Source organism: Penicillium alfredii (genome assembly GCF_028826965.1).
Source record: "Penicillium alfredii strain IBT 34128 chromosome Unknown utg000007l_segment0_segment0, whole genome shotgun sequence".
Lineage (NCBI taxonomy): Eukaryota > Fungi > Ascomycota > Eurotiomycetes > Eurotiales > Aspergillaceae > Penicillium > Penicillium alfredii.
In genome coordinates, this window is record NW_026622704.1 from 1,065,648 (window position 1) to 1,077,323 (window position 11,676).

An 11,676-nucleotide genomic window follows, 5' to 3' on the forward strand; every position below is an offset into this window, starting at 1 on the left:
CACAATCACCTTGATGGCTGCTGGCCGAGTAAGGTCAACTGCGACTTGCTCAAAGATGGTTGTGGCTCACAGAGCCCTGAGGGATCAAATGTTCCGGAACACGCTCATGTCCACGTCCGATGCTGTCCTGCTCTTCGATGCCGGAGCAGGTCAAGTAAGTCCAGCGGCCCGTTTTCCTAGCCACGGCACTGATCATCGCTGTGAGATAGGCACAAGGAGGTAGGCAATTCCAGGAAGACCGGTGCACCGTCATCCTACCAGACCAGTTTCCATCGCAGACGAATGACAAGCTTGCATTCTTTGCGATTTATGATGGACAGTAAGCATACCCCTTGTCAGTGTGTCTCTAGCGGCTTCAGAGTCTGAGGTCATTTCGCAAGTGGCTCCGGCCTGGTGTCAGACCATGCCAGTCAAAACCTGCACTTTCTGCTCACCAAGCATCCCGAGTTCGACCGAGGAGACTACGCCGCAGCTATCAAGGCAGCTCTGGCCGACGAGGACAACGTGCTGCTTGAAAGCTTCAAGCACGAGACAGTTGAGCCCGCCATATCCGGGTCGACTGTGGCATTGTGTTTTGTGAATCTCACCAAGGGCGAGCTGGTCGTGTCCAATCTGGGCGACTCGCACGTCATCCTGGCGGAGCGCGATCCCAAGACGGAGCATCCCTATCATGTCGTACGCATTACCCTTTCCTTCCATAGTAGATGGAACCACGGGCGATTGCTAACAGCCATCTAGCGACGTCTCACCAAGGCTCATAAGCCCGAAGTCCCCAGCGAGCGATCCCGCATCGAAGGAGCCGGCGGCACAGTCAACACCCAGAACGGAACGCCTCGGCTCGGTAAGTTGGTTTCGCGCAATGTCTCTGGGATATACTAAGAATGCTGGCTCGAACAGGGTCTCTCAACATGTCGCGCGCTCTGGGCGACCTGCAGTATAAAAACCCGGTTAATACGGTCGACAACGAAAACACCACGCCCCGCACTCGGCGCGCCTCGTCTTCGTCCACGCCGTCAGAAGCCCGCGGGGATTTCTTATCCAACGAGCCATTTACCACGCGACGAACCCTCGATACCAAACAGCGGTACCTGCTAGTCATCGTATCGGACGGAGTGAGCGACCACACAGACGACGCAACGTTGGTGCAACACATGATGAAACTGTCGATGCGGGGGATGCGAGCCAGCGACATCGCCCAGGAGGTCGCCACCAGCAGCGCCAGTCAGCCTCGGAGCGACAACGCTTCATGCATTGTTGCCTTGCTGGATGGCCAGGGGTCGTGATCCTGGAAGAGAGATAAGTCCGAACAGGTGCACAGTGCGCAAAGATTGCCACATTTAAGCCTTAGGACCTGCCGTGCTGGGTAGGTAGTTAAGTGGTGAGTCAGCAGGAATCCCTTGGTCCACCGTATGCGTGTCGACTGGAGTTCGTCCTTACCGGAAAAAGAAGGTGGTTGAGCGTTTTTTGGATCCAATTTTATAAAGAAAAAGAAGAAATAGTTCCTCGGAGAATCAAACGGATTCGATATTGTTCCACCTGCCTGTTCAGGATTCTATCTGCGACCGTATAGTCTACAGTTATAGTTCGTTCATATCTTAATATACTATACATACTACACACTACATACTATGCATGGATATCCATTATACCTATTACATTCTAGAAGCAAAGGTTGTTTTTGCCGGAATCACTGGGTCCACGCCAAGAATATCTCCATGGAAAAAAACGAGTCTCAAGTGCCCGCTTACTTCCAGTGGACTCTACCATAAAAGAATCGTCTCTGCGATTCAAACACAATCTACTATGAGAATCTGTCAAGCCACGTTTGGAAGGCGAACATTGCAAGTGGAGCAGAATCGTCTCAGACTCGGGCCCTAACCACCTTCCAGAACGGTCAATGCTGAAGAGGATCTTGTTCTGACGGGTTCTCTCTCAAGTCCCTCCAAAATCCCACCTCCTCCCCCCCCTCCGAATTCTGGTTCCCCTTTTTTTTTTTCCCACAGTCAACCACGGTTCTCTTCTTCCATTTACTTTCTTCACTTCCTTCTTGTTTTCTTCGTAAATGATTCAAATCGAGACTCGTCCTAAACCCTCCCATCCTTGCAACATGGCTGCGGGCTGGAGTAATTTCCATGTTGGGAGGGACTGTGGCCATGTTAAGTGGTCAAAACACATCACTCCCAAGTTGACTGTCTCGTCTGGTGAGACTGTCACCTTCGATGCGGTCGATAGCAGCAATGGCCAACTCGGTCCGCAGTCGGACGCTTCGGCCATCGCGTCGTTAGATCTCGGCCTGGCCAACCCTGTCTTCGGCCCGATCTTTGTACGAGATGCACAGCCGGGCGATGCCCTCAAGGTGGAAGTGCTGAAGCTGGAGGTTGCTAATTGGGGGTGGTCCGCCATCATCCCGGGGTTTGGTCTGCTGGCGGACGAGTTCCCAACCCCAGAGATCAAGATCTGGTCACTCGATCATGAGAAGGGATATGCCCAGTTCAAGGACATGCGTATCCCATTGCGACCTTTCCTCGGCTGCATGGGCCTGGCTCCTGCCTCTGACGCCGAACTCTCAACCGTTCCGCCCACCCACGCCGGTGGCAACATGGACTGCCGCGAACTCGGTGTGGGATCCATCGTTTATCTCCCTGTCCAAACAGCCGGTGCCCTCTTCAGCTGCGGTGACGGTCATGCTGCCCAGGGTCATGGCGAAGTCTGTGGCACTGCCATCGAAACACCCATCCGTGCTACCCTCCGGTTCGAAGTTTGCAAGAATCAGCCGTGGGTCACAACTCCTCAATACCAGACACCCCCGCAGGCGCAGATCCCCAACCCCCTCCCGGATCTGGGAACCTATGGCGTACTAGGTGTCTCACCGGACTTGTTCGACGCGGCGAAGAGCGCCACTCGGAATCTCATCCAATGGCTGGTGTCGACTAAGGGGCTTAGTCGAAGCGAAGCTTATATTCTGGCCAGTATTGCTGGAGACCTGCAAATCGCTGAAGCAGTCAATGTGCCCAACTACGAAGTGGCCATGAGTCTGCCGCTGGGTATCTTTACCCGAACGTGAGCCTGTCGTGGGCGTCAGGGTGGCAAGAGAAGTCGGTTTACTGTGCTGCATTTATTGGCAAGTCATATATGGCGTGATACCCATGCTGATTTTTTGTTTTCTTATTTTGTTTTGGTTTATTTTAGCGCTTCTCGGTCTGGGAGATGTCCTGCGACGTGCTTTTGAAGATATGGTTACATACCCTCTGGGTTACAACGGCTGCGCTCGCAGTGAACACCATACTTTCCATAATGTCATGATGTTTAAATCAATCATCTACACGAACACGCGTATGCATTCAGTGATTTTATTTCTCAAAAACAGTAAATAAATGTGCCTTAACAGTTAACACTTGTTCGACGACTAGTCACATGACACCGTGTTTGGCGCGTTCCCCCTCGATACGCGATGTGCCTCCACCCGAAACGGCACTCAACATGTCATGGATCCCATTCTCGATGGCCTTAATCCAGCCCAGCATCAAGCAGTCACCTCGCCCGCCCCAATTCTGCAGGTGCTTGCCCCGCCAGGGTCCGGCAAGACCAAGACCTTGACCGCGCGCGTCGCGTACCTGCTCTCCCACCATGGCTATCAGCCGCAAGATGTCATTTGCTGCACGTTTACGATCAAGGCGAGCCGGGAGATGCGCGAGCGCCTCGGCAAGCTGATCGGCCAACGGTTGCAGTCGCGATTGATCCTAGGCACTTTCCACTCCATTTGTCGTCGGTACCTGGTCAAGTATGGGTATCTGATCGGTCTCCGCAGAGGATTCGGAATCGCGGACTCGGATGATAGCCGAGCTATCCTCCGAGTAAGTTTGAAGCTTCTTCACAGTGTATATTTGTTGGGATGGTGGTTGTGTCTTGGCTAATACACACTGTAGAGAATCATCAAGCGGCTAAACTCTGGCATGGAAATCAGAGCAGCCCAAGGACGCATCTCCCGGCACAAGGCCCACGGCCTCAGTCCCGACGCACTGGCCGAGCGAGTCAAGGCCGAGGAGCTGGAACTAGTGGACATCTACCGCGAGTACGAATCCGCGTTGGCCGCCTCGAATCTCCTGGACTACGACGATTTGCTCCTGCGGTGCGGCGATCTCCTCCGCGAGCACCCGGAATGCGTGTCCAACGTCCAGGCTGTGCTGGTCGATGAATTCCAGGACACCAACGTCATCCAGTATGACCTGATGAACCTGCTTGCCGCCAAGAACAGACGCATCACCATCGTCGGCGATCCCGACCAGAGCATCTATGGGTTCCGCTCGGCGGAGATCCAGAACCTCAGGCGCATGCAGCGCCGCTATTCTAATACCTCGGTCGTGCTTCTCGAGGACAATTACCGCTCTTCGGGCTCGATCTTGACTTCGGCTCAGGAAGTCATCGAGCAGGATACGACTCGGCCGGCGAAGAAATTGCAGCCGACTCACTCTTATGGCACTCTTCCTGTACTGAGGAAGCTTCCTACAGCGAATGCCGAGGCGCAATGGATGGTACTTGAGATTAAACGGCTCGTCGCCATGACTGGGAGTCTATTGCGTATGTCCGATTTCGCGGTTCTGCTTCGGTCCGCTTCGCTGTCGACGCGTATTGAGACCGCGTTTGGGAGGGCTGGTATACCATACAATATGGTAGGAGGCCGGAAGTTCTTTGACCGCACAGAAGTCAAGACCCTGCTGAACTATTTGCGGGTTGTGAGCCACACGGGCCATACAGACGCATTGCTTAGCATTATTAATGTTCCGCCGCGGCGCATCGGCGACGAGACCATCAAGCAGTTGACTGGCGGTGCGGAGAAGTACAGTGTGCCCTTGTGGACATTTATCAAAGACGTTATCCAAGGCTGTCGGTCCACAGAAAAGAAGTTGCAGAAGGCAGCAGAGCTGGGACTCTGCTCTTTGGTCAAACTCATCGAGGCCTCGAGGCAAAAGTTGCAGGATTGTTGCGATGCGTCTGCCCCGCGCATCCTCCTTGAGCATATCACAGAAAGCCTCTCGTTTCAGGAGTATCTGATTCGAACGTACCCCCTAGACGAGGACGGTCGCTGGGCGAACGTCAAGGAGTTGATGGGGCAGGCCAATGAAGCTGCTGCCAACGATGAAGATAACAGCGAGCAAGATGAACTGCCTGATATCGAGGGTGTGGAACAGCAACAATCCCATGCTGGTGAAGAGGCACTGTCTCGGTTCCTGGCAAATGTGGCTTTGGCCACGGATCTTACCACCCAGGAGGAAGGCCAAGAGGGTGAAAAAGCCCTTGAGAAAGTGACTATTTCCACTATTCACGCTGCCAAGGGTTTAGAGTGGCCTGTCGTCTTTGTTCCGGCCGTCTACAACGGCATTATACCTCACTCACGAGCAGAGGTGGTAGACGAAGAAAGACGGCTGCTGTATGTTGCGATGACAAGAGCGCAAGCCCTGTTATACCTGAGTCTTCCTCTCCGGCAGCCGCGAATAGGAGAAGGCGAGGACTCGTCCACCAGCCTAACACCATTTCTCCCGGGCAAAGTGACCAAAACACGATTTCGTCCCACGGGGCCTCGATTGCATGAAAAGGTGGTCTACGCAATTGCCGATATTTTACGCCGACCGCGGCCGTCTGAAGAAGACATGCTTAAGGCACTCAGCTCGCTGCCGTCGACGCTGGACGACCACTGGACCGCCGAGGGCGAGGAACAGCGCGATGCGGCCACGAAGTGGGAGTCGCTCAACGACGCGCCAAACGAGCCGTATCCCAAACGACGACGCCCGGACACCAACCAGGGACCAAGCACTACAACGTTTGTCTCGTCGACGGGGTATACCATGAGCAATCCGTCGCAGTTTACCGTCCCTACAACGCTCTCTGGGTTTCAATCCGCGCGACACTACATCACTACCAGCACCGATCCACCGGCCGAGTCAGCCTCGCCGTCGACCGCAGAGACCGAGGCTGCCAGGCAACCGAAACAGTCTAGCACCGCCAGCCGCAAAGATGGGCTCACCCAGGCCAGCATCTCGAACTTCTTCGGGGATCCGGAGGCCCGCCACAAAAGCGCGAGCCCGTCGCAGCACAGCGGCCGCAGCCACAAGCACTCCGACACAACAATGAATTCGCAGCATCACAATACATGCGTCCAGCAGCGAACAGCACCGTCCCTGCGCCACTGTCCTCGCACCGCCCTCAGGCCCGACCAATCCAGCCCACGCGGCCGTCACTGGAGCCTACCGATCCCAACAGCTACACGTGGCTGACGACCCCGGCCCGACCAGCGATGAAATCCGCGCGGATGATGTCGATGACGCAGGCGTCCCACGAATCCCATCCTCCTGCCCCTGCCAAGGCGGATACCGGCTCGGGCGAGGTGAAACAGGAGTCTGCTGCCCGGGGCGTGCAGTCGGTATCCACGTTTCACACGACGACCATGTCGATGGTCTCCCAGCAACCGGCTTCCGGGCGACGTACGTTGGGCATCAGACGGAGTATGAATGGATGGGAGGCGCGAATGAAGCGGGAGAGCGGTGGACGCTGAGAAGAAGGAGGTTGCTGATCAAGACCTGATTCAGGCACGTGTGTATATGTAATGATAATTGATACCTAGGTAACCTATGGGAGAGTATACCTAATGCGGAGTGGGCAGTATACAACTGGAAAAGAGGGAAAGGGAGATAGAGAGGGTCTGTCATCCCCCCAGCCACACTGGCAGGAAGACAGGAGAGTCTGAGGCCGGTCTGGGACGATGACGCAGCCACGGTGGCTCCCAAGCGATGACCTGGCGATGCATTTGTCTCTATCGGGGGAGGGCCGAGACTTTGCGAGTCATCTCCGAAGGGAAGGGGAAGGGAGGAAAGGCAAATCAAAAACCGATTGTCATGGGAACCGGGTTCCCTGGCAGCATCATTGCATAGCACAAAAGCTATACAAAAAAAGAAATCAGTGCGGGAAAAGGAATCGAGAACCGGCGGATGAGGCGGCAAGACCGATCATTTCCCACCATTGGCGAGGCCTTTTTGACGCGCAACGGGGGGGGGAAAGATCAGGATCGACTGGCATGAAGCCCTCAGACCAGCAAAAGCGAGCTCAACATCGAAGAATCTCAGATTCTGGACCATTGTGGGACCGGTCCCCACTGGCGGTGAAGCTTCCCCTTTTTTTTTTTTCTGTTTTGCGCGCATCACCGCAAATTGTGGAGACATGCCCGGATGCCCCAGTTGGCAGTTGGCGGTGTGGAGGTTGGAATCTCCTAGTCTGTGTGTCGTAGGGGAGCTGGAGGGATTCCGAGAGAGGAATCATCAGAATGAACCTTTTCCAGACAAACTAGAGCTATTTTTGGTGGAATGGCTGACTCATCATTATTGGGTGGGGCCTGAGGACTCCCCTGTGTTGGTACCTGCGGGAGACTTGCGGGAGACGGGCAATTTGGGCTTGAGTCGATGGTACCTCGCGGGTAACCAGTCCATCTGGCGCGCGCTGAGTGGCTGCCCTGTTTTGAGGGGCCAATCAGGGGTCATTTAGTAGCAGTATACATAAAGCAGTATAGTATACAGTGCCTTATGTAGTATAGCGCGAAGTAATAGTGTCCAGTACCTAGAACCCATCGACTACGTCAGGGGTGATCCATTCCGAGCTCTCTCTCTCTCTCGAGCTCTCCCCGGAGATCTACAAAAAGAAAGTCTGGCCCGCTCACTTTATCCAGATCTTCAGGTGACGATGGCTATTTAGCTTGACGATATCCTGCTCGTTCAACACTGAGCTGATCACTATTGCCTATTCTCTATTGCCCTATATCCACTCTATATCTTCTTCTATTCTATATTCCCTTTCTACACTATTTCTTATTATTATTACTTCCTCTTGTTATTATTATCCTTATTTCTAATATCTCCATACCGGAATACCGGAATATGCCACACAAAGTCAACGACTCCAATTCCACCCTGGCCAGCAAAGCCAGTAGCGGTGACCAACTCATAGTCCCAGATATCCGCCGTATGTGTTCCCTACCACCAGTCCTGCGTCATCCAACTCATGCATTTCTCCTCTTACAGCCAATCCCGTCCGCAAACCCCCCGTCATCATCCACAACAAAGGCGGCCAGACCTACGACGAGACTCGGCCGTCCGACTGGGACAAACAACGCTGGAAATAATCCCCAATTTCCCCATATTCCACGTCCCCATTATGCCAGGGATCCTGGGGTTTTCCTGGGGGCAAGCCAGCAGCAACACCAGCCAAATCGAGACCGATGATCCTCTCCCAAAAAAAAAAAAAAAAAAAAAAAAAGTGAGGCGATGATCAACGTTGGCATTCATGAATTCGGTCGATGCACCAATAGACCCATCTGTGTTTTTCTCTCTTTCTCCGTGTATCTCTCACCCCTTTTTTTGGCCTTTCTGGAGTTGGGCGGGAAAAAGGCCCTCCATCGATGATCTCTGCCCCTTTTGCCCCTTTCTTCCTTTCTTGCCTTCATCGTGACATGACAACTGGGAGACGTGTCCATGGCTGGATCTTTTCTCCTGCTGCTCCCCCCGGTTTCTGCTGGAATTTCTGCCTTATCCTTGGATTTTTGGGGTGTCCTTGGGGAAACATCTCTCTCTCTTTCCCTTTGAGGGGGGACAGAAGAGGAAAAGGATTGACTCTCCTCTTGTCCCTGTTCTTCCCTTCCCTCCCCCCCTTGTATTACTACTATTATTGTCATTATGGCTTCGGTGCTGGTGGTTTGGTTTTGGCGTTTTTGCGGGTTACTTTTGTTGCTTTCTCCACCATCCTCTCTCTCCTATACTCGGGCACTTCTAGTGTCTCGACTACATTCCCTGGCCGATTGTGTCCTCGACTCTCACCTCTTTTCTTTTCTTTTCTTTATTGCAATGCATAGCGTGGCCTTGGGTTCTGGGATATTGCAAAGCGAGATTATTAATTGATGTGTGTTGTCTACCTACTTACTAACAGAGAGATATATATATAGAGTGTATCATTAATGATGCTATGGATACAGATTCCGTGGATTGAAAAAAAAGAAAAAAGAAACATATACATGTTCAATTCATCTGACGAACAATTGTAAGAGCGGAACAGAGACTAGTCTACCACGTAAATATATTTGCAGTCGTGAAACCAAGATATGCTATCTACTCTACAGCAGGTCATCAACCACTATATCGACACACTACGAATCAAACCCGAACTATCGAAATATCCACGAAAACCCCAAGGTAAGACTCTAGCTCTACAAAGTGACAAAAAAATCCACTGAAATGGGATATCATTGATGGGCCATTCACGGCACAAATCTGCTCCAATCTTGAAATCCACACAGAAAGAAAGAAAGCGTCCTCGCCTCGCCTTTAAGAAACGAAGACGAGAACTCGGTGGACTAGATACACAAAAGTTGGGGTAAGGGGGAAAGGGGAAATGGGGAGAGAAAAATGTTCCAATCTCAGGTCTCGGTGAAATTGAACATCCCCCAGGAGAGCATGTAGTAGATGTCTTTTTTCCGGGTTTTCTCGCGTTTTTTTTGCTTTTTTTGTGACCTCCGGATCCCATCTAGATCTTTTGACCTGAATGGAGCCATGTCTCCTCTTTCACACATATATAAAACTGAAAACAGAAGGAAAAGAGCAAGAGGAGACAGGCAGGAGATTGAGACACATTAAAGGCTTTTCTTTTCTGAGGGGAAATGTGCATGTGTAGGGTAAGGGGGATTGGGGATTGGGGGTTGGGGTGGGAATTCGAGGCAGTCAAGCTGCAAAAGATCGTCGGGGGTGTAGTGGGTGATGCAAAGGCGCAGCGCCAACGGGCGCGCAGCAAGTTAACAAAGAGCAAGGACAACTTTTCCAACCGTCCTTGACATGAACATGAAGGTAAAAACTTGTGACAGGGGGTAGTGGCAAAATGCAGTCTGGAATGGCAAAATCAATATGGCTCGCGCTTGCAATGCTAGATGGAAAATGAGACAAAATGCAACTGGTGACCCCCCATATGAGTATGAGATGGCCACAAGAAAGGAAATGGGTATGCAATTTTTGGAAACAGAGAAGAAAAAAGAATAAAAGGGGGGGCGGCTCCGGGGGACCGAAGCCGAATGCAAAGCGTGGAGATGATTGAATGATAGTCAGGTCGAGTCGAGTGATGATAGCAGGTCGACAACGTGTAAATGTAGGTGAGGATTAGGGCGGATTAGCGGGTCAAACGCCAAAGCAGACGCTCCTTCAACTGAGTCTATCCGGTGCAAGACAAAAGACGCGCATCGATGATATGTGCAAGGTACCAAAACGCTTTTGTGGGAGACCGCCCTTGGCTTCCGCAGTCACTTCTCACAGCCCGCCCGCATAGGTCTGTTCAAGACCCATGTGAACCGGGACAGGGTATTGCTGAAGCGACTGCTGTTGAGCCATATACATGGCCTCCTGTTGCTGGTAGGCATCGGCGGCCATGTACTGCATCTCAGAAGATGGTGCGGGCGACGGTGAGCAGACATTGACAGTTGGCACTCGGGCCATTTCGTGGTTCATCGCATGGGCGTGCACCAGAGCCTCATTCTCGGGAGTGATGGGTGGCGTGAGGTAGCCGTGAGGAACGGCCGTCAACTGCTGGGACTTCTGTGGGGTTGCGAGACCCATTTCTCCGTTGTAGGGCTTCGACTCCACAGGAGTCTCGACCGGCGGAGTGCAACGGGCGTAGTTGACCAGCGAAGCCTGGCGGTTGAGGAAGTGCTCCAGGATTTTGGAGACCCGCGAGTAGTGAGCAGAGGCGTACTTGCGCGCAACGACCGTCGACGGCTGGTGGAGCTGTTGAGACAGGCCCACCAGGGTCATCGAGTCATACTGCGAGGCCCAGTGGGTATGGCGCGGCTGAGGTCGGTTGAGAATGCAACGCGACAGTGCCAACGCGGCCCGGGCAAGCTCACAGGACTGCTTGGAGACGAAGTCCCGGTGAAAGAGGGCAATCTCCAAAATGTAGAGCGCCATGTGCTCTATCTCCGGATCATAGACCTCGTCCAGGACGGCGACCTGCAGGAAGGCATCTACGGTGGGGTGTCCAACGGTCCATCCCAGGGTCTGCAGCACATGCCACTCCATCTGGATGAACATGTCGTCATCGTAGAGAGAGCAGCACATGGACTTCAGCTCCTTGACGGTAGGAACCCGATCCTTCTTGTCGTTGTACTTGGCGGCAATAAGGAGCGCGGCACAGCCCACCAGCTGGTAGTGTCGCTTGTACACTACCCGCTTGGAACAGTAGCGGTCCAAGAGATTGATCGCCAAGAACAGTGTCGAGGGCAGGAGTTGGAATGCAGTGTGCGCCTCGATCAAGAAGTCAAGGAGATAGGGGCGCATGAACCACTGGATCTCGGTCTGGATGTCGATGGACTCAACGTCTGGCAACGTTTGGCTCTATCATGGGGGTCAGCACAAGACATAACATGCCCAGTTGGGACAAACTCACATCCATCTCGAGCATGTGGCTCAGGACGTCGTCCCGAAGCTCGTCGCTGGCGAGCCGGGACAGCTGATCGGCAATAGCATATTGCCGCTCACGCGCCACAAGCTTGTCATGCTCTTGCTTGGCTTGTTGTTCAGCCCGGATCCGAGAAGCGAATGGAAACTCCTCTTCCACAAAGAAGGACGAGCAGGGTCGGTAGTTGCGGTGGTAATCCAT

General features: G+C 53.1%; 5 protein-coding genes across 5 annotated transcripts; 4 read left to right on the forward strand and 1 right to left on the reverse strand.

Moving 5' to 3' along the window:
• Positions 1-55: 55 nt before the first annotated feature.
• On the forward strand, positions 56-1,283 carry NUU61_005079 (PP2C family serine/threonine-protein phosphatase; the record flags this gene model as incomplete). The annotated part of the gene is made up of 5 exons (XM_056655661.1): positions 56-154; positions 210-319; positions 381-675; positions 739-841; positions 898-1,283. The coding sequence occupies 5 exons, from the start codon at positions 56-58 to the stop codon at positions 1,281-1,283; spliced, it is 993 nt and encodes a 330-aa protein (XP_056511274.1).
• Positions 1,284-2,107: 824 nt separating this feature from the next.
• NUU61_005080 (acetamidase/formamidase family protein) lies at positions 2,108-3,064 on the forward strand (the record flags this gene model as incomplete). Its single annotated transcript, XM_056655662.1, has 1 exon — positions 2,108-3,064. One exon carries the CDS (start codon positions 2,108-2,110, stop codon positions 3,062-3,064), a length of 957 nt encoding a protein of 318 aa, XP_056511275.1.
• A 421-nt stretch (positions 3,065-3,485) lies between these two features.
• Positions 3,486-6,550, forward strand: NUU61_005081 (uncharacterized protein; the record flags this gene model as incomplete). Its single annotated transcript, XM_056655663.1, has 3 exons — positions 3,486-3,854; positions 3,927-6,231; positions 6,291-6,550. The coding sequence occupies 3 exons, from the start codon at positions 3,486-3,488 to the stop codon at positions 6,548-6,550; spliced, it is 2,934 nt and encodes a 977-aa protein (XP_056511276.1).
• Positions 6,551-7,922: 1,372 nt separating this feature from the next.
• Positions 7,923-8,167, forward strand: NUU61_005082 (uncharacterized protein; the record flags this gene model as incomplete). Its single annotated transcript, XM_056655664.1, has 2 exons — positions 7,923-8,007; positions 8,067-8,167. 2 exons carry the CDS (start codon positions 7,923-7,925, stop codon positions 8,165-8,167), a joined length of 186 nt encoding a protein of 61 aa, XP_056511277.1.
• A 2,164-nt stretch (positions 8,168-10,331) lies between these two features.
• NUU61_005083 (G1/S-specific cyclin) lies at positions 10,332-11,676 on the reverse strand (the record flags this gene model as incomplete). Its single annotated transcript, XM_056655665.1, has 2 exons — positions 10,332-11,411; positions 11,464-11,676. The coding sequence occupies 2 exons, from the start codon at positions 11,674-11,676 to the stop codon at positions 10,332-10,334; spliced, it is 1,293 nt and encodes a 430-aa protein (XP_056511278.1).